The sequence below is a fragment of the Maniola jurtina genome, chromosome 7 (genome assembly GCF_905333055.1).
Source record: "Maniola jurtina chromosome 7, ilManJurt1.1, whole genome shotgun sequence".
NCBI classification, from domain to species: Eukaryota; Metazoa; Arthropoda; class Insecta; order Lepidoptera; family Nymphalidae; genus Maniola; species Maniola jurtina.
The window spans coordinates 8,277,287-8,299,152 of record NC_060035.1 but is presented as its reverse complement, the minus strand read 5'-3'; the positions used below and the strand labels follow the sequence as shown (position 1 = coordinate 8,299,152).

At 34.0% G+C, this 21,866-nt stretch overlaps 2 protein-coding genes across 2 annotated transcripts; one reads left to right on the top strand and one right to left on the bottom strand.

Moving 5' to 3' along the window:
- Window positions 1-1,242: 1,242 nt before the first annotated feature.
- On the bottom strand, window positions 1,243-2,419 carry LOC123866743 (flexible cuticle protein 12-like). The gene is made up of 2 exons (XM_045908422.1): window positions 2,411-2,419; window positions 1,243-1,593 (listed from the first exon to the last, which is right to left on the bottom strand). Exons 1-2 carry the CDS (start codon window positions 2,417-2,419, stop codon window positions 1,243-1,245), a joined length of 360 nt encoding a protein of 119 aa, XP_045764378.1.
- A 4,170-nt stretch (window positions 2,420-6,589) lies between these two features.
- LOC123866798 lies at window positions 6,590-17,675 on the top strand. Its single transcript, XM_045908502.1, has 4 exons — window positions 6,590-6,698; window positions 10,153-10,300; window positions 15,208-15,339; window positions 16,142-17,675. Exons 2-4 carry the CDS (start codon window positions 10,153-10,155, stop codon window positions 17,587-17,589), a joined length of 1,728 nt encoding a protein of 575 aa, XP_045764458.1. The 5' UTR covers window positions 6,590-6,698; the 3' UTR covers window positions 17,590-17,675.
- Window positions 17,676-21,866: the final 4,191 nt, after the last annotated feature.

The following is a 21,866-nucleotide window of genomic DNA, read 5'->3' as shown; positions in this document are numbered from 1 at the left end:
ACATACCAAATTTCAGCCTTCTAGGACTTCTGGAAGTACCCTAGAATTACAGACTATGAATAGTGATGATCATCAGTGAGGGACGAAAACGGCGTATTTTAGGTATCAATAAATCTGTAACCATAAAAGCTAGATATTTGATACTTAGTATATTTGGTACATTTGCTGAGGACACCTTATACTGAAAATTTCAGCTTTCTAGCGCCATCCAGACCGAAGTTATGACGGGTCGAAAATACGGCGAAACACTTCGAGAAAAAGGTACTACGTAGCGCCCCGGCCGCCGTTTGGCTCGTCTTGGCGGGGGCACTGCCGTGCCCCCTGATTTACATTGTTAAGTGCTAAATAGAACTAACTGTAAGGAAAAAAAATTATTCATGGCTATAACTTCCATACTTCTTTACATACACAAAACATTACCACCTTAGCCTCAGATTTCAATTGGAAATGAGTTATTATATCACTTTATTATTAGATCAAAAAATTTCATAGATACACTTAGGTACCTACGGGCTTCGTTATTCACATATTCACTATAATATCACTATGATAAGGTAAGTCTAATGTACTTATGTGTATTTTCAGTATACTATTATAATATATTAAGATATACGAGACGTTTCTCTAGAAATTGCTATTTAGCAATACAATTTTCGCGGTAATAACCACTGTAACCAATATGTTATGTTAGACCACAATCTGCAATATTTCCATTGTCACACTCAGAAAATTCATAGGTAGCGCAACCAAAGTTCAAGCTTAAGTACATTTCGTAAACAGTTAAATGCCAGTCAACGCATGTCGCAAAGGTCTAATGAACTGAATTATGCCTATCCCATGTTTGTGAATAGGTATATGAAAATTTTCTATCATCTGTTTGAATAAAATATCTTTGAACATTCTAACTGGATAGGACCCATCACTGGATATGCCTGAACCCTAGTTGACTTCAGGTGTTGTTTTTTTTTTTCAATGGCGAATTTAGCAAAAATCTATGAAGATAACGTGGCTGAGAGACTCGACGCCTCTGTCACTCGCCACTTCTGTTAACCACTCCTCAACTCAACTGTAAAACAACACCAAAGATACTATTAGATAATAATTAGTAGGTACCTATTCTTTGCAAGTTAGAAATTATAATACTTCAAAAAAAGGTTAATATTTTCCGCGTTTGTTCATTTTATTTACTAATATTTTGTAGTTTACATTAAATAATATCATTTAGACAGATGGGACTACTTTCTACGCAGGTATTTTGGGCACTTGGGGAATATGGCTTCCTTGTGCTTTATAACCGCCGAGTCCAGCGCTGTACTTGGTAAGATAGGTCTTGCCGTCGTCTCCGACATACGAGACTTCTCCTTCGGTGACAAGAACATAGTCGGTTCCATCTTTATTCGGTATTAGGCGTCCCCGCTGCCGTACTTCAATGCCTTCTGCTGTAACGTAGTGTAGGAAGTACTGGCCGAACTCATCGTGAACTTCTTCGTGTATAAGAGCCGGTTGCTCTCTTAGAGAATCAATTGCGGATTTTCTATCTTCTTGGATTGAGGCGCATAGAGTCACCGCGACACAGAGTGATAGGACCACGAACTGTAATAGAAGATTGACCGTAATTAGAGAATAGCTAACCTACCCCAGCTTCACGGGGCGCAATTTCTGAAAATTCTCAATTCTTCAAATTCTCTGGAAATCTACGTAGAGAAAGACTTCATTTTAAATCTCCAGTTTTTAGACCACTGAATTAGACATAGGTATACAAGTATAGACTGGAAGAGGTGTGCCAAACAAGATAACAGCTTTTTTTGTACCGGGAATTGAAATTGTCATTTTGTGTCAAATAGTGGATTTATAGGTTGTCTTAACATTTAGCTCGGTGTATCTAGGCTATCAGCGCTGAATTAATGATGAAAATCAAGTCTGTTTAAAAACATGTCGGAAATCGCAAGTCCAGCGTGTATTAAAAAAGACCCATTGAAATATTATTTACTTACTAGATGAATGAAACCTGACACTTCGTCTTTTAAAAATAGCAAGGAAACTCTTTGATTTACGGGGATAAAAAGTAGCCATGTGCATCCCCGGGATGTAAAGTATCCATCAAAATCGGTTTAAGTGCATGGACTGTGAAATATGATATCTCAATGTCTAGACACAATGAATTGATCTGTCATCATACGCCGGCTCACTACAGAGCACGAGTCTCCTCTCAGAGTGAGAAGCATTAGATTAAGGCTGTACGTTGATAATATTATGTCAGTAAGTGTCTCCAGTGTCTCCACAACAAACACACCAGATAGTTATTTAGCAGTCAAAATCTCTCAAAAATAAAGAATGTTATCTGAGAGTTAAGAAAATTCGGAAAGTAAGTATAAAAAAAGAAATATGTAGAGTTTAAGTAGGTACTTACGATCTTCATGGTGATGTAAGCCGCTGTGTAGTACTTGATCTTGACCTTGATATTGCCAGAAAGATAATAATGCAGGAATACATAAAACTTAATATTTTATAGAATTTTTGACAATCTAATTATTATTTACATAATATTACATCAATAACAACTTTCCACAAAAATTTTAATTAACTACCAATTGTGGCACATAATATAATCTATACTTATAAAATAATTAATAAATATGATCTTAATGTACCTCATTTTGTTAATGATAATATTTATTAGGCGTGTTACTCGATGGATTCATAAGTTTTTTTTCCGTAGCGCAGGGAGCACGTTACTGTAATATATTTAATGACTGATATAAAAAATCATTTGCTCTGGGTAATTCAAAATCTACAAAGGCTTTCTTACGAGTAGGTAGGTATAAGTAGGTAGGTACGTACCTACTGCATTTAATTTGTGAATATAAATATAAACCTTAGAAAGCCTGCTACAAGAAGCCATACTAGAAAACTGTTCCAAGAAGGGTGTGAAAGGCGTATTTTAACGTTTTTCTTTTAGTAAGCAATAGATTTTGTGTAAACCTACTGATTTGATGTACCTAGTTACTATCATATTATTGCTTCGCAAGTTCGCATTGTTTGTAGGAGCGCCTATACCTATTCAATTAGTTATTTTACTGATCATAGAATGAAATATTATAACAAGAAGTCTGAGCTGTGATCCTTAGTTTGGCCTATATCTGTATCAATAGGGAGTGGTGAACGGTGTGATTTGCTATTTCCATATCATTTAGCAGATTAACGTAACCCCAGCCAGAGTCACGTGTAACTTGGAATCTTATATTAACTATTAAGAGCTACTCTTATAATAAAGTGTTACACTTTGGCACTTTAAAATTCAATTGATGAATGTATTGTAGACTAGCCGATGCCCTCGACTTCACCCGCGTGGATTTAGGTTTTTCAAAATCCCGTGGGAACTCTTTGATTTTCCGGGATAAAAAGTAGCCTATGTGCTAATCCAGGATATTATTTACCTCCATTCCAAATTTCAGCCAAATCCGTCCAGTAGTTTTTGCGTGAAGGAGTAACAAACATACACACACACACACACACACACACACACACACACACACACACACACACACATACAAACTTTCTCCTTTATAATATTATAGTGTGATACATTCAGTAAGGTAAAGTCATAAATATCTATCAACGGTATATTACCAGTAGTCTACATAATCTTCAATCGACACTTAGTACTATGATATGATGATGATAGCAAAATCCATGAAAGAAGTTTTATCTCAGAAATAATGGTAGCCACATTTATTTATTGAAACCTGAGCATAACGTCAGCAGAAACTATTGGGATTTAACTTGAAAAAGGACTTTTAAACATAATACATTCCTTACTTAACTCCTTTATGGGTGGAAATTCCAAAAGACTTTTGTTAGTGTGCACTTATTTCGTAAAAGGGACCGACTCTCATAATTCCAAGTTTTAAACACAGTGGCTTAGACCGTGCGTTGATAGATCAGTCAGTCAGGATTTTGTATTTTTATTTTTGTAGGCTTCTTAGTTATTATTCAAATCGTGATGTCATCAGCCATGTTCGTGAGTGCATTCAGTTCCTCAACTGGATATGTATGCACAAAATACATATTATAAACAAATAGATAAAATACATCAATCATCCATAGCACAATAGTATTAACATGGTGAGCTAATCATCACTTGTCTCACAAGTCACAATCATTTTTTCATTTAAATATTCATTCCAAGACGTAAGCAAAATATAGGAAAATGAATAATTGAAATAAAAGAATTACAATATTTTTAAGTTTGCTCTCCGCATTAGCTAGCACCTTCTCAAAATTTCTCTCGTGGATTTGACCTATTTGCTGCAGATCTCTCATCTCAACACCACGAGAACCAGAAGCGTTAATTTCATCTTCCAGGGAATCAACCGTGACCTTTACTATAATATTAATTAGTAAAACGATTGTAATAGGAAGCGTTTAATGTCGTTGTACTATGAGCTTGCATCATAAATCCTTAATCGTAAATAACAGTACCATAACTACTAGACATGTTTTACTGTGATTTATAAACAATATAATATAGCAACAGGTAGTTTATTTATTATTAATATTACAATACAAAGATTAAAAACTCAATTGTTAAAACGAGAAGGAACCCAAAAGCATAAAGCTTAGCAAAAGATGTAAAAACGTACCGTAGATAAAATTGGGAACCATTCAATAAAAAAAACTTACAATAACAACCTACTTACAATTTTTATAGCATTTAATAACTATTTGATAATGGAAAGATATGCCTGAGTATCTAGAAAACCCTTGATCAAAGTCCATGCTAAGTTTTCATAAGTCACTTCACTTAAAATAGTTTCATTTACAATATTAATTTAACCTTCTTAGATTACTATAGGAACTGAATGCGTTTATAAATACACTCAATTTTGGTGCCATCAATAATTCGTAACCTTGATTGTTGCGGTAATTGTAAAATAAACATCGAACACTTAAACACTGACCTTTATACATTAGTTGAAATATAAGATTCGGTGGAATAGATGAAGATCATATAGATATTTAGCCTATTAGATATTTATTCATGATAATGATACTCGGTTCTTAAATTAGGTCATAATTTTTTTTTTTTTAATAAAGAATATTAGCCATGCTAATCATGACTAATACGGGGAGTATTCCCCTCCAATTAAGCGTAAAGCTTGTGCCAGGGGTGGGTACGACAATAGTGCAACGGGCGGGGTTTAAACCGCCGACCTTTCGGAATTCAGTCCATCCCTCAACCGTTGAGCTATCGAGGCTCTCGATAATGATGGTCGTTTCTATGAAACTACTTATTTCAGCAGTCTTGTGATGTCAAGGCGGAAGTTCTTATCCAAATAACACAACAGCTTGGAATCTAAATAATTTAAAATGACGCGATCTACCTAGATGATACTCGTGACAAATCTACCCTACGTAATCTGTACAGGGATGAATAAAAAAAAAGTTGAAAAAACTATAACCCGACTACGGAAAAAATGAGACAACTTGAACCCGACTTGGTACAACTAAAATAAACTAAACAGAAAGAAACAAGATTGTGCTTAGTGCTATCACGCCTTGAGTGAGATTCAATACAAAGGCCGTGGTCGTGCGTTGTCGACAGCGTATTTCTTATCCTTGATTGACGGCATTCCCAATGATTTTATTTGTCTACCAAATTAGAATACTTTCTTTTTGCTGTCGACAACGCACGACCGGACAACGGATTTTTGCGTGGGTAAAAAGACCTGCGGGGTGATTCGTTAACTCAGTGTATAACACTGAAAAATAGCCACCGAGCCCATTTGACATTTATATTGAATGAATCTTTTGAAGGTGTATTATAAAAAAAAAAGCAGCAAACTTCGGACCGTGAATTTGACTCAGTATTTGAGGCTTCAGCTCGCAACTAGATTGCGCCGACATTAGTAGGTAAGACCTACCTCATTTATTAATGTTACCTTGTAAGTAATGACAAAGTTAAGTGTTTAGCATGTACTTAATTCATTGACACTAAAATGTACTTGTTACAAGTTATGAATTATGATAAAGCAATAAACAGAAACTATAATAACAAAAAAATACGTAAAATGAAATGATTAGAATTATATACTTACAACCTTTCGGAAAAGAAAAAAATAAATATTACCTATAACACTTTATTAAAATATTGTAACAGTACTTTTACATTATTTAGCTAATGACCTAAGCTCTAGTCGAATAATACCAACAAGCCTTCATGTTAAGCTTATGAATGGATTTAGCCTTTATTAATTTAAACTAATATATTTATTGACCAATTATATCAATAAATAAATTTTCTAAATACTACGAAACAAAGTTCGAAAATTATACAAGTGTAAAAAATTAAGTTAAGTTAACGCAAAGTAGAAATCTACTTAAACGTGCAAATGATACGAGTACTTACATATTAAGGTACATTTCGCACATCATTTGAGACGGATTTAGTCAATCCAAACTTTGCTGAACTTGTCAAAAACCCATATATCCTTCTAATAGCAAGATCAAATAAATTCGCATATAAATAAGTAGACATAAAATAACCGCTAATCGAAAATAAAGAACTGTGTGCGTGCTTCATGTATTCTATGTGAACGTATTAATAAGTTACGTTGTACAAAGAATCGACAGTCTCGTGAGACCTGTTGCGCAAGGAACCGCGTGGTTAAAGCCCAAATGTGTGGCCATAGAAAAAAGTAAGTAAACGTGCAAACAGATTAATATCTTACAGTAACATAGTTTAGTAATTCGGCCGAAAATTGTTAGTTAGTTAACCCAAACTCATTTAATTTTACCATCTCGCACGGTAATCAATTTTACTATCTCGGGCACCAAATTTTACCACGGTACGGTTTTGAAAATAGTGACATAATTGTATAAAAGTAGATCTTTATTTTGAAATATGAAATCATGCATACAAGTGTAAAATAATATAGCGTAAACTTAGTGTAAGTACGCTGTATTTTATTTGGGATTATTTTTTACTAATAATTAATATCTAATCATAATTTTAGGACATTTTGAGGCAGCCCTGTATTTAAAAAATGTCCGAAACGAACAACTTTACCAATTTTTTTTTTTGTAAACTAATCGTAAACGAATGGAATATAATAACTTGTGACTAGGTGTATTAATCAAACCCGTTGATTGCTTTTATTCAAACTTTATAAATCCGCTTGATTAGTTCAAAAGCGACATCATCAGCGATGATTTTAATTAGCTTTGTAGCTTTAATAATAATTACATCTGTGCTACATGCACAATTAAAAATATACTAGTATAATAGTTAGAGTATAGTAATTGTAGGTATTGAATAGGACTTCGTCTGTGTTGGTGTTAGCTGGCGGGTGTGCTCTGCCTTTTCCGAGTGTTCTTTTGTTAAAACTGACTGGAAAGTGCTCTGAGGGGGTGCCGTGCGTGTGTCGGCGAGCACCGGCTCAGACGGGGTCCATATTTGTATAGTTTCCCTAACTTGTTACAAATAACTACAAACTTGACATTGGCTAATCTTTGTAAAGCCAGACGAGAGAGCAAAAAAAAAAGTATTGAGTACTTTTTAGAGTGTTTGGCAACATTAACTGAGTTAGGTATCGTAACGTGTACCTATATACATATTAAGAAGGAGTTGCTCGATAAAAGCGAAAGTTTGCAAGGTATGCTTCCCGATCGGCTGAAACGTCAAAATGGATTTTCGATTTTCATTTTTCAACATATTAAAAACGCCATTAATACGAATAATTTGACAAAATATTTAAACGAACTCCCTGTACCGCCACCGTTCAAAAATTCAAATATCTTTAAGTATTACTATAATATGCAATGCCCAGTTAAAACCCTACTGTTTACTAAGCTATTACACTGATCGCGAGCAATTTGCTCTTATCCATTGAGGAGTTCTGTTCTGCATCTCCGAAGATATTCATCAGATCTTCACCAAATTTATATGGGACCACCTGCACAGTATACCCTTTCAAACAAATATTTCCAAATCGGTCCAGGGGTCTTTGAGTAATCGGTGAACATACATTAAAAAAAAAAAAAAGATTCCGACGAATTGAGAACCTCCTCCTTTTTTGGAAGTCGGTTAAAAACAGAAGTTGGGAGGGGAGTTATTGTAAAATCCGGCTTGTTTTGTTCACTGTGTACGTACACAGTCTAAAAACCTACCTGTATGATATTTGTTCAATAACATAAAATTCGCATTAGTGGTTAAATATTTGTTTTTACACAGCTTTAAAAATTATGTGATTATCACACATAGTAATCTGACACCTATTTTTAAAAACAAAAAATAATCGCATTTTAGTTGATCACCTAACCCAGCTTTGTTATACAAGTATTATACAAGTAGGTACGAGTATTTACACCTTCCAAAGAGTTTGTGTCGTATTCTCACTTTTATATTCGCCCCTCGCATAAATCATTGAAATAAATATTCCAAAAAAAAAAAGAGTAACATGCTCGTCATTTATCGTAAAAGATGCGACATTTATACATTGACTGAATAACACTAAAGTAGGTTACTTCATGGCATTTGTAGTAACAAATGCCATGAAGTAACACAGCGAATGAGTTTGCCTCAACTTTACATTTTAGCAGGAGTTGAATTTAGGATAACAAAATAACAATTTTTGCCCAGTTATCATAAAAAATTGACAAACAGTTTCTTATCTAATAGGTACTAAATTCAACAATATTATTGATTTTTAGGATTTCGTACATCAAAAGGAAAAACGCAAGCCTTATAGGATCACTTTGTTGTCTATCTATCTGTCTGTCCGTCCGTCCGTCTGTCCGTCTGTCGTGTCTGTCAAGAAAACCTATAGGGTACTTCCCGTTGACCTAGAATCATGAAATTTGGCTGGTAGGTAGGTCTTATAGCAAAAGTAAAGTAAAAAAATCCGAAAACCGCGAATTTGTGGTTACAACTTTAAAAAAAAAATTAAATGTATTTTAATATTCAAAGTAAGATAACTTTATCTAATATACATCATAAAAGAATAATTAAAATGTGTTTCATTTTTCAAAGTAAGATAACTATACCAAGTAGAATATCATATGAAAGGGATTTACCTTTACATTCTAAAACAGATTCTTATTTATTTTTATACATAATAGTTTTTGATTTATCGTGCAAAATGTCGGAACATACCCGAGTAAGGAACCCTCGATATGCGAGTCTGGCTCGCACTTGGCCGGTTTATTATTTCTACTGTAAGCCAGCGGGCGTCGTAAATTTGACAGTTTAATATTTTCATACGGAAACAATTTTCAATAAAAATCTCTTATTAACGCATTTTATTACCAAATTTACATTAAGTATCTACTAATTCTTATTACAAGAACTACTTTTCTCACTCATGAATATTTTATATTGTTGTAGCGAATAAAATACTCGTTATTGAAAACATTAACAGACACCGTGGTTCAAAATCATATTTCTATGTTAAGCTAATGGTTTTTCGTTTAATTTTATGACGATATAGAAATAAAGACAAAATAATATATTATATGAACATAAAAAAGGAAAAGATGAAATTAGAAAATAACAATGGTAATGCAAAAAGTAATAAATAAAAACTATTTTTATTGTTTATTTTTGATAAAGAATTGTCTTTTTCAAATAAATACAAACGTGACTGTATAATATATACCTATAGTTTTAGTTTGTTTACCATGTGGGATCACGATATTTTAACATTGTAATGTTACAAAAATATAAAATATCTGTCTCTACCCTTCATTTAATTGTTATTATCTATGCATCTCGCCGATTCGTTTTGTTAAAAAAAATGCCTTGAACTTAAAATATTTGTATAATAACTATGTCACTCACATAATATTTGAACAAAAATATTCACACATGTAGCTACTGATACCTATAATAAAAAATAATTTAAAAAAAAAACTAGTAGATATTCCTTTTAAATTGATTTTTGATTTTTAAGTTAGAAACACCCTTAGAAACGTTTGAAAGGCCTTTTTCAAAAATCAAGAAGCCGCTTTGCGGCTTATTCCTATAAAAAATCATTTCTTAATGAAACATAAATCCAATTAAAAATGCCTATCTGAATATCTATTTACGTCAACGTTGACCAAATAACCCATTTTTTTCAGAGAAATAATATTCTTTTTTGTTATGTTTTTCAGATGATTCGACTAAAAATAGTATACTTAACGCTCTATGTTGTGCTTTGCTATTTCCAAGCACAAGGAGCCGATAAATACACCGATGGAAACCGGCCCTATGAGTTCGGGTTCACGATTGATGGAGAGCAGCATAGACATGAAAAGAAAGGTAGGTTTACAGTTTTATAAAAACCTACTGGTTTTTATTTATAATTATAATTTTCTAAATTGATAAGCTTACCTACTGGTAAGCTTATCAATTTAGAAAATTCCTAAAGTTACCTCAAGAGTTCCCTATATCTACTTACTTACCACGAAAACAAGATAGCTTGTAGGTACAATACATATAAACAAAAAGATTGATCATACAAACGTTTTGAAAATAGATATTTGTAAACTAATAACATAAATAAATAAACAATATTTGTAAATAATAGCGCTAACTTGCTAACAAACTGCGATGCAGTTTGGCGAGATATATTTTATAAGGTTTTTTTTTGTGTCTGTAAATTATTAAAGCAAAAAAAAACGATCAGCTCATACTCTTAAAATAAAAGAAGAAGAAAATCAACAAACCCAACAAAGTAGCTGACAGTCAGTTATCAATTACAAATATATAAAATCATCTAATAGCTTTTTGAATACAAACAAACAAATAAACATAATCCTATTTAAACTTTAGTGAGGCTTTCTTATTTATTAATAACAACAAGATAATGCTTGCTTATAATAAAGCTAGGAAGGTACCTACAACAATTTGCACATGTTATTTAATTAAAAATAATTAATTGTTCTACTGGAGCCAATCTGTGAAAATCATCGATACATCGATGATGAAAATACATTCCATATTTTATGAATCGATAGAGATTAATATCAACGATGAGCTTTTGGGAATCACTTCGATTAATTATTCTTAATGGCAGTCAATTAATAATCCTAAATATTATCCAATTTTATATTTTTATTGCTTTAGTTAAATAACGCTCTAGCAGTTAATTTTATGATTTATTAATGAGTCAATGCAAAAATAAAATACCTAACTATGGGGATCCGTATCCCGAAGGGTGCCAACTAAGCCCTATTATACTAAGCCTCCGCTGTCCATCCGTCTATCAGCGAGCTGTATCAATTTCATGAACCGTAGGTAGAGGACTGAAAATTGAAGAGTATATTTCTATTGCCGCTGCAACAACAAATAATAAAAACCTAGATGGCGAATTTAAAAATGGCTGCCATGCAAATTATAAAATACATAATATACATATATCTTGTACGATGATAAGGAACCCTTCGCGTTTGAATCCGACTCGCACTTGACCGGGTTATAGTTATAAGTTATAACATTGCCTCGAAAATAATAATTACTGATCGAACGTTTACCTATTTATTTTATTTTTGAGCATATAGCATAACATAACTTTACGATAATACAACATTTTATTACTAACGTAGGTAGATAGATTACTCTAGACTACATATTTCACTTTAGGTAATTATGACATCTAAGATTTAAAGAGATCATTAATTATGTAGAGTACATGATACCAGCTTCCAACATGCGGCACAAAAACAGTGCTCTCTGGAGATCACTAAAAAAGATCTATGCCAGGTCTATTCAAATTCAAATTCAAATTCAAAATATTTTTATTCAATTAGACTTTTCAAGACACGCGACAGCGTGTCTCGCCAAGTTCTGTATGCTAGCCTCGGTTTTGCTCGGCTTTGCACGGGCATGTAGTTATGATATTAGGTCCTTACATATGAAATTGGCTTTTTGTAAGGGAAGACCAAAAAGTCGATTTTTTTAAATATAATATATTTATTTAATCAAAGTATATACCATTGCTGTCTATGCACTTTTGCCATGTCACAAAACCATTCGGAAGGGAATCAATAAAATCTTTGAAGGCGCTTTGGACTGCCCCATCGGAGTTGATTTTTTTCCATATATAAGAAGTTATCAAAATTTCTAAAAAAAATGGTAATCTATTGGAGCAAGGTCCGGGGAGTAGGTACGGTGGATATCTTAGACATTCCAATTGAAGCTCCTCTAATTGGGTAGCCGTCTGTTGTGTGGTCTAGCGTTGTCCTGAAGCAGCAGTGGCCTAGAGCGATTGACCAGCCTCAGTTGGGTGGCAGCTAGCTTTTCCATCATGGTTTGCAGTTGCTGACAATAGACCTCCACCGTAATCGTCTGGTCAGTTTAAGAAAGCTGTGGTAATCTATTGGAGCAAGGTCCGGGGAGTAGGTACGGTGGATATCTTAGACATTCCAATTGAAGCTCCTCTAATTGGGTAGCCGTCTGTTGTGTGGTCTAGCGTTGTCCTGAAGCAGCAGTGGCCTAGAGCGATTGACCAGCCTCAGTTGTGTGGCAGCTAGCTTTTCCATCATGGTTTGCAGTTGCTGACAATAGTCCTCCACCGTAATCGTCTGGCCAGTTTAAGAAAGCTGTAGTAAACGACACCGGTACTAGTCCACCAAACCCTTCAATTCTTCATTATCAACTTTGGTCTCCGGTCGTCACCGGGGCTTATTCTGCAGGTCAAAATTTCCAGATCAAAAACGTTGGAATCAAAAACGCACTATGTTTTCCTTTGCGAAACCACCGCCATACACATCATTAATCCTTCGAGCCGTTTCAGCAGCACTGGTGCCACGAAGCAACTCGTACTCGTAAATAACGTGATATTTCAAGTTTTCCACTTGTTGTTAGTGACCTTTTTATAAATCACATGGTTTGTTGATGGACAGCGAAACGTTAAAAATTAAAAACAGGTATAGTCGTACCGGCCGGTTAAGAGCTAATAGCAATAAAACTTTTTAACAATAGTGTTTTATATTATGAACGGTCATAAGCCCTAATGCGGTCGAGTAAAACTCAACCTAACGACTACTTGTTAAAGCTAAAAATTTATTACCTTTCCCGCAAACAAAGAAGTTCTACGACTGCATAGGGTTGTTAAATAGATGTATTTTTCAAATTGCCACTATCATAACTGCACATAAGGCACATTACTTATAATAATAATGAAACAGATAACAAGATAAACATAATAATTTTTAATTGAAGTTTAGGTAGGTGTAAAAAGGTGGTTATTTTATCACTTCTAAAGAAGGACTGATCGGGATTTCCGGACTTTGGAGTTCCGTCACTTCTTGCAACCCTGTTGTAAAATATTAAGTAAATCTGTTGTAATTATTCATGACGGCATTTGAATTTAAACCTTAGCGTAAACAGTTAAGTCAGCGTTTGGAATGGGTACATACCGACTTATGATCTTTTGGAATAATTTACCTAATTAGTTAACTTTTATGGCTTTTAACTCCGAACCGGCCGGTACTACTATACCCGTGACTATACCTAGTTTTGAAACAATATCGCACCACTTCTCGTTCAGAAATTACAAATTAGGCACCATTATTCTGTATCGAAAACAAAGATCTTCAATGGGGCAAAACGATGAAAAAAAGCAGGTAGCTTAGAAACAATAGTGCACATGGGCCACCCTCTTGCAGCATGGTGGTATGTCAGCTGACTCGACACCAAAATATTTGCAATATTATATTGTTTTAATAATAAAAATTGTATCCCATGAACTTCAAAAACATTTACTGATTAGTACTTAGGTAGGTACTGTACACATTATTGTTTTAATTTTAATAAATAAATATTAACTAACTTTACAAAGTGGTAGTAGTGGTTGAGATGTCGGCCTGCTCTTTAGGCCTGGGGTCCAGGGTTTGTTCCCGGACACGCACCTCTAACTTTCCGAAGTTATGCGTATTTTAAGCAATTAATATCGCTCTCTTTAACGGTGAAGAGAATCAACTTCTAATGTATAACTAGTAAGTGGACACATGTGTTGAAAAACAGTTTATGTAAACTACTTTCATGTAATTTTACATTCTAAGTGGTCAAAAAGTTTTACCTGATATGCAAAGTTGTACGTGTTTAGGTTTAAGTATTTCTGTGTTATCAGGGGGTTGAAAATAGCTTTAAATAATTCGTATAGTGATATATTAAGTATACACATTACGCATTACCATGCCAATACATCGCCTTATTAGAATTTGGCTGAATAGTGAATACTAATATGTATTACTCGGATAGTAGATATTAACCGGTTTTATTATTCTAATAAGAAAACTAGAAAAGAGTCGCTAATCTTCAAACGGCTGAACACATTTTCTTAGATTATAGCTATGAACACTCTTGAGAATTGACTAAGCGAAGTTGCATAGCTGCAAGCTTTTTCAATCACGCAAAAATTTACAGGTATAGGATAATCCTAATAAATGAAGAGAAATTAACTTAACAAAAATTGATGATATCCCATCAAAAACATAAATGTGAAAAAGTGCCAAGTTCGATAGAGAAAATGAGAGATTGTAAGCTTCGCCGATAAAAGGTAAGCTTCGCCGACAAAAGCATTGATATCTAAATAGGTGCCAAGTTCTTATAGGTCTTTATATCATTCCTACAAGAATGTACAAGAAACTTTGATCGTTTTAAAATATTATTTTATGTTATTGAGTACATATAACTTGGCAAGTTTTAATAGTCGGTTAATTACATTTAATGTTTAATATAAAATATAGTACACTTAGCAAGTTTTGATATTTGCCAATACATTCCTAAACTTAAACTAAATTTTATGTTAAACGTAAAATGTGATTTACTGACTTTTAAAACTTGCCAAGTTATATGTACTCAATAACATAAAATAATATTTTAAAACGATCAAAGTTTCTTGTACATTCTTGTAGGAATGATATAAAGACCTATAAGAACTTGGCACCTATTTAGATATTAATGCTTTTGTCGGCGAAGCTTACCTTTTATCGGCGAAGCTTACAATCTCTCATTTTCTCTATCGAACTTGGCACTTTTTCACATTTATGTTTTTGATGGGATACAAGTTCTTTTGAATCGTCAAAAGCATCTACCACTGGTTCGGAATGCCTTTCCTACCGAGAAGAACCAGCAAGAAACTCGGCTCGTCTATTGGTTGAACTGAAGACGACGATATTCTGTAAATGTTTAATCTCGTAAACGTGTTTTTTTTTTTTCAGATGAAAATGGCATAATTATGGGAGAGTTCGGTTTCATTACCGCTGACGGTGTCTATCACGTAACTGTGTACGCGACAGACGAAAACGGAAACTTCAAAATAATATCTATGAAGAATATTCGAGTTAAACCTTGTAAGTAAAAACTAAACTTTTTTCACAAATCCGTCCAAGTTTTAAATATTTAGTAAAACCGAAATTTAAATTTTACCGAAATAAAAAAGAGACTAGGATCCATCCTTGCAGCCTCAGCCTGACTCTGAAGTGGGACAATCCTAATCGTACATTTAGCAGGTACAAATAGACAAAATCTGAATTGATTTTGACCGTCCCTTATTCTTTACAAAGATTATACTATCAGGTTGATACCATGTAAATTTGATGAAGATTTGATGAACAGTTTCGGAAATAGAAGACCGAATTCCTCAACGGGCAACAGCGAATCAATCCCGATCAGTTACTGTAATTTAAGTTAACTCTTAACCATAATACATACATAACATACAATATATTTTGATTTCTTCCCTATAACATTAGTAACAGGTTTGATTTCGGTAAAAAAAAATTGTACCTACGCTCCTAAATTTTTCAGTGTAATACAATACGGGTTTCATTGTATTCAGAACTGTTTATAAGTCGGTAGATTCTAATAGGTACAATCTTTTAATACCCATATTTTGTCTATGGAAAAGGTAGACTCCTCATCCAAAGTCGGGGCGGGTCAACTATTAATTAATACTAGCTTAATTAAAACAAGCTGTGTATTTTAATCTCTAAGTCAGAAACATTCAATTTTATTTAGGTTTTTGTAAAACTGTAAATACTTTATAAATCGTATAAGATAAAAATTCAAATTTAGTTAAATTCCGCTGTTTGGCCCTGAAAATGAAAAATAAAAATGAGCTTTTTGTAACAAGATTTGTTTATTACTTTTCAGATCCTACTGCCCCCGATACTCGGAGCTCTGCGGAGAGAAAAGGACACTCGCTTGCCCTCCCGCCGTCGCAAAAATTGTCGATACCAGACACTTCTACTAAAACTCAGCCAACCAATCGAGAACTTAGTTCATCTTTACAAGCGTGCTCTCATTGCAAATTGCTCACAACTACTACTACAACAACTCCCCGACCAAAATTAACCAGTTCAGCAGTTTCACTTACAAATAATAACTATGTCAAACAGTTGCAAACAGGGGGAAACCCGCAATTCGCTAGTAACTCTCAGGAAAATTCACAAAAATACAACAATCAACAAGTTAATTCACAATATGGAAATTCACTTGCACGTCAACAATCACAACAACCAAATTTTGAACAAAACTATCAACAGGGGGCTATTTCAAATCAACCTGAGCAGAATATTCCTAATCCTGGTCTAAGTTATCCGAATCAAGCAGTCAACGTTATTAATCAAGATCAATTTTCACAGAATGGACCTAGTCAGCAAAATTATCAAGACGATTTTAATGTAGGACGAAAATATTTGCAAAAGGCACAAGGTCGACAACAATCTAGCGTAGGTCCAAATTCTTTATTACAAACTAATGCAGGACTAAATCATCAACAAGAATTTAATGCAGAACAACAACAACAGCAAGGAATAATCGACGGGCAATATAATTTACAACCTCCTTACCACAATAATCAGCAATTTTCAAGTTCTCCTCAAAGTTATCCACAGCAAGCAGACACAAAAGTTCAAGATTCTGGCACGCCTAAATTAGAACATAACTATCCAAGTTTCGACACAGAACACAAAAATGGTCAAGGGTCATTTACAAAAGACAATCAATATATTCAAAAGGAAAGTTACCAAAATAAACCCAGAATTCTTGGTCAGACAATTGATGCTCCAATTCAAGGAATAATTCCAGGAGATAGAGCGCCGAAAACCTTTACAGATATTTTACAAGCGGTTAATCCAGAACAATATTATAAATCTACTCCATCTAATTCGTATGCATCATCCCAACAAAACATTGGAAAACCAGTTCTCGTGGCTGCCCAAATGCAAGTAGTGGACAAAAATACAAACATTTATCAGAAAAATCCAGGAGAGAACGAAGGCTTGCCAAAAGGCTTAACAAAAACTGATATGACCGAACTTTTATATACCTTCAATTATACAATAGGATTTCACAGTCACCACGAAGAAGGATACAAGAGTGGAGCGAAAATTGGATACTATTATGTAACAGGAAGAAATGGTATTAGAACAAGAGTGGACTATACAGCAGATGAAACGGGATTCCATCCACGAATTTCTCAGGAAGTTCTAGATATACAATCTGATGAAGTTCCAAAGCCTGAGACGGAAAAAGATGATAAATATGGTCTTAAAGGCTATGAATTTAAATGGCTTTACTATCCAATTGACTCAAAATAACATCAAAGTAGGTAGGTATACAGAGACTTTTTAAAATCTATAATATAGGTAGGTATGCAAATATTATTTTTATTAAACACTGCCATGTCAACTTTTAATTTTAAAATTATATTTATAATAAATGAAATACAAAATTTTATTCTAGTAAGTAAATAAAGCGTAAATTTTGAGAAACGACTTGCAATATTTTCTTCAAGCGGCGACAGTCATGTCAGAAGTACGATTAGTATCATTGATTTTGGAAGGGCCACTTTTCTGTGATTAGTAGTACATCTACGGTAAACCGTGCTTTTGCCATGACAATAGTTGATTATAGATCAAATTATCGCTAGTCTTTTCTCAAAATTTTAGCATTTATGTGTCCTACAAAATGTGATAGGTACGTATTTTAATTTAGGTTCTGAATTGAAAAATAAAAATACACAACGCCACCTGTGTTATTTTCTGTGTACTTCGTAGTGTAGTCGTGTTCAATTCAAATAACATACTTGCATAGATCGAAGAGCTTAGTAAATTAATTTCTTGTACTGTGTACAGTAAGTACATTTTACTTGAGAGAGTGTAGGTATACATAGATGGTATTTACCTACCTCAATAAAATAATTGTGTACATATAAATCAACATGCCTTCTTTTAGAAAAAAAAAACGACCAAGGGTGAGTCAGACTCGCGCACCGAGGGTTCCGTACTCAAGTAATTTTTCGACATTTTGTACGATAAATCAAAAACTATTATGCATAAAAATAAGTGAAAGTTATCTAACTTTGAAATAGTTATCTAACCACTATCCACCAATAGTTAACTATCCACTTGGTATAGTTATCTAACTTTGAAAATTGAAACACACTTTAATTTTTTTAAATAGTGTAACCATAAATTTACGGTTTTCAGATTATTACTTCACTTGTGCTATAAGACCTACCTACCTGCCAAATTTCATGATTTTAGGTAAACGGAAAGTACCCTATAGGTTTTCTTGACAGACACGACGGACGGACGGACAGACAGTCAGACAGACAGACAACAAAGTGATCTTATAAGGGTTCCGTTTTTCCTTTTGAGGTACGGAACCCTAAAAACAGTAAAAAACGTGAATCTGAAACCTGTCGTCATCTGAAATTTCCAGCTAGATTTTTTTGGTCTCCCATTATCTCTTTTGCGACCTGTTATGATATTATCCCGATCAACCCATCACCGACTCAATACTCACTATTGAGCACGGGTCTCCTCTCAGAATAAGAAGGGTTTGACCATAGTTCAGTTCCTGAATATTATTATGGCGAACTTCCAGGCACGCAAGTTTTATTACGATGTTTTTCTTCGCCGCTAAAGCAAGTGATGCTTAAAATGCACTTAGTTCCGTAATGTTAGAGGTGCGAACCCGGGATCGAACTCCTGACCCCCCAAACCGCCGACGCCCTATCCACTAGGTTATCACCGACTGATTGCGCAAATCATCAGATTTTAGTTTTCCAAGAAACTTTTTTGTTTCAACTTTTTCAAAATACCTTTTTGTTGACGGGGGGGAAATCTATCTCTTTGGGGAGAGATCGAGAATAGAATAGAATAGAATAGAATAGATTTTTATTCAAATAAACTTTTACAAGTGCTTTTGAATCGTCAAATAATTTACCACTGGTTCGGAATGCCGTTCCTACCGAGAAGAACCAGCAAGAAACTCGGCGGTTGCTCTTTTCAATTGTGCAATTTACAATAATATTCTATACTATACAAGCAATTGCAGACCCGCGCATTGCTGGAGCGAGTCAAATCCATGCTTTTTTATCATTTACATAATCTTCGATTGTGTAATATGCTTTTGCCAGGAGCATACTTTTAATGGATTTTTTAAACTTTGGTAAAGGCAAGTCTAATATTGACTGTGGAATTTTATTATAAAATATTACACTCATTCCCACAAATGACTTTCCCACTTTTCTGAGGCGGAGCGTAGGAGTTGCGAGCTTATTACGATTTCTAGTTGGCCTGTCATGGAAATCACCGATTTTTTTGTAGCTGAGGATGTTTTGTCGTACAAAAATTATATTATTGTAAATGTATTGAGAAGCTACTGTAAGAATACCTATTTCCTTAAATTTCTCTCGTAGGGAATCGCGCGGTTTTAAATTATAAATTGCGCGTATTGCCCTTTTTTGTAAAACGAAAATTTTTCCAATATCTGCCGCTTTACCCCATAGCAAGATTCCGTAAGACATAATACTGTGAAAATAGGCAAAATATACAATTTTTGCAGTTTCCACGTCAGTTATCTGTCGAATCTTTCTAACAGCGTAAGCAGCAGAGCTGAGTTTGCCAGCAAGTGTTGATATATGGGCGTTCCATTGAAGCTTTGCATCTAAAGTTATCCCCAGGAACACGGTGGTCTCCTCTACTTTCAACATATCATTATTTATCATTAATTTTATGTTATTTGTCGTCTTGGTATTGGGCAGTGCGAATTCGACACACTTGGTTTTCTTTGCATTTAAAAGCAAATTGTTAACAGTAAACCAGTGAGTGACCTGCGATATGGCTCTATTTACATCGTCATAATTATTCTCATTTCTATCTAATTTAAAAATCAAAGACGTATCATCAGCAAATAGTACAATATCGCAAGTATTTTGGACAAAATATGGTAGATCGTTTATATATACCAAGAACATGAAGGGACCTAGGATAGAGCCTTGAGGAACACCCATTAATGAGGCTGATCCGGATGACTTCACATCATTTACACATACTGTTTGTATACGATCACTGAGATAAGACGCAATAAGACTAAGCGCAGTGTCTTTGACTCCATAATAGCTCAATTTAGCTAAGAGAGTCTCGTGCTCAACGCAGTCGAATGCTTTAGACAAATCACAGAAAATTCCAACGGCATTCTGTGAGTTCTCCCACGCATCGAATATATGCTTTAAAAGCATTGCGCCCGCATCGATTGTTGATCGTCCTTTAGTAAAACCATACTGCTCCGAGTGAAGTAATTTATTCAAGTTAAAGTGCAAGAGCAGTTGGTTGAGCATAATTTTTTCAAATATCTTGCTAAAAGTCGGCAAAATCGAAATTGGCCTGTAATTATTTGGGTCACTTTTACTGCCCGATTTGAAAAGAGGAATCAATTTACTGTATTTCATAAGATCTGGAAAGGATCCTGACTCTACGGACTTATTAAAAATTAGAGCAAGATATGGAGCAACAATATCAATAATATTGCTGATTACTTTTACTGATATCCCCCATAAGTCTCCTGTTTTTTTGTACTGTAAAGATTTGAATACCTTAATAATATCATGTGGGGTAATTTGTTCAAACTTAAATAGTACACTGCACTCAGAAACATTGCCCCTAAGAAGATTATAGGCTTCTGTTGGCGACGAGTTAAGGGAACTAGTAGTGGTAACTGGGATGTTTCGGAAAAAGTCCTCAAATGTCTTTGCAATTTCTATGTCAGAGTCAGTAATGTGATTGTTAATTTTAAGTTCCAATTTATTATTATTTTCCATTTTATGTTTCCCAGTTTCATCTGTGATGATTTCCCAAGCTGCTTTTATTTTATTATCTGAATTAATAATTTTTCGTTTTATGTGAATTGACTTAGCTTGTATGCAAACATTTCTAAATAATTTTGAATAATTTCTTACATATTGAACAAAGGCTGGAGTAAAATTATATTGCTTTTCTGCATACAAGTCAAACAGCTTATTCCTACTTTTATAAATGCCAACAGTAGCCCATTCACTAAATTTAAGATTTTTAAACAATCTTTTTTCTATGATTTTAAAAATAGAATTAAATTGGGAATTTATTAAGTTAAAAAAAGCATTATACAGTTCATCCGGACCACCCTGTGTAAGGTCAAGTGAAGGTAAGGTGAATAAAATATTATGTTTGAATTGCTTTACTTTTTTAGTAGTGACTGGCCTATACTTTACTACTTTTATTGTATTTAGTTGACAGCTGGGAACAGATATCATTTGTCCACAGTGGTCGGATCTAAGATTGGTGATAATGGATTTTTTAATAATTTTACAATCACCAAAAATGTTATCAATACAAGTAGCTGAAGTTGCAGTTACACGTGTGGGCTCAACAAAAATGTTTTCTAAATTAAAACTTTTAAATAAGTTAAGTAATCTATCTGTAAAGGAGGTGTGAAGTAAAATATCAATATTAAAGTCTCCACAAATCAATAATTTTTTTGATGACCTACATATCCGCCTCAGTGCCTCCTCCATGACGTCCTCAAACAGAGAAAAGTCACCTGAAGGAGG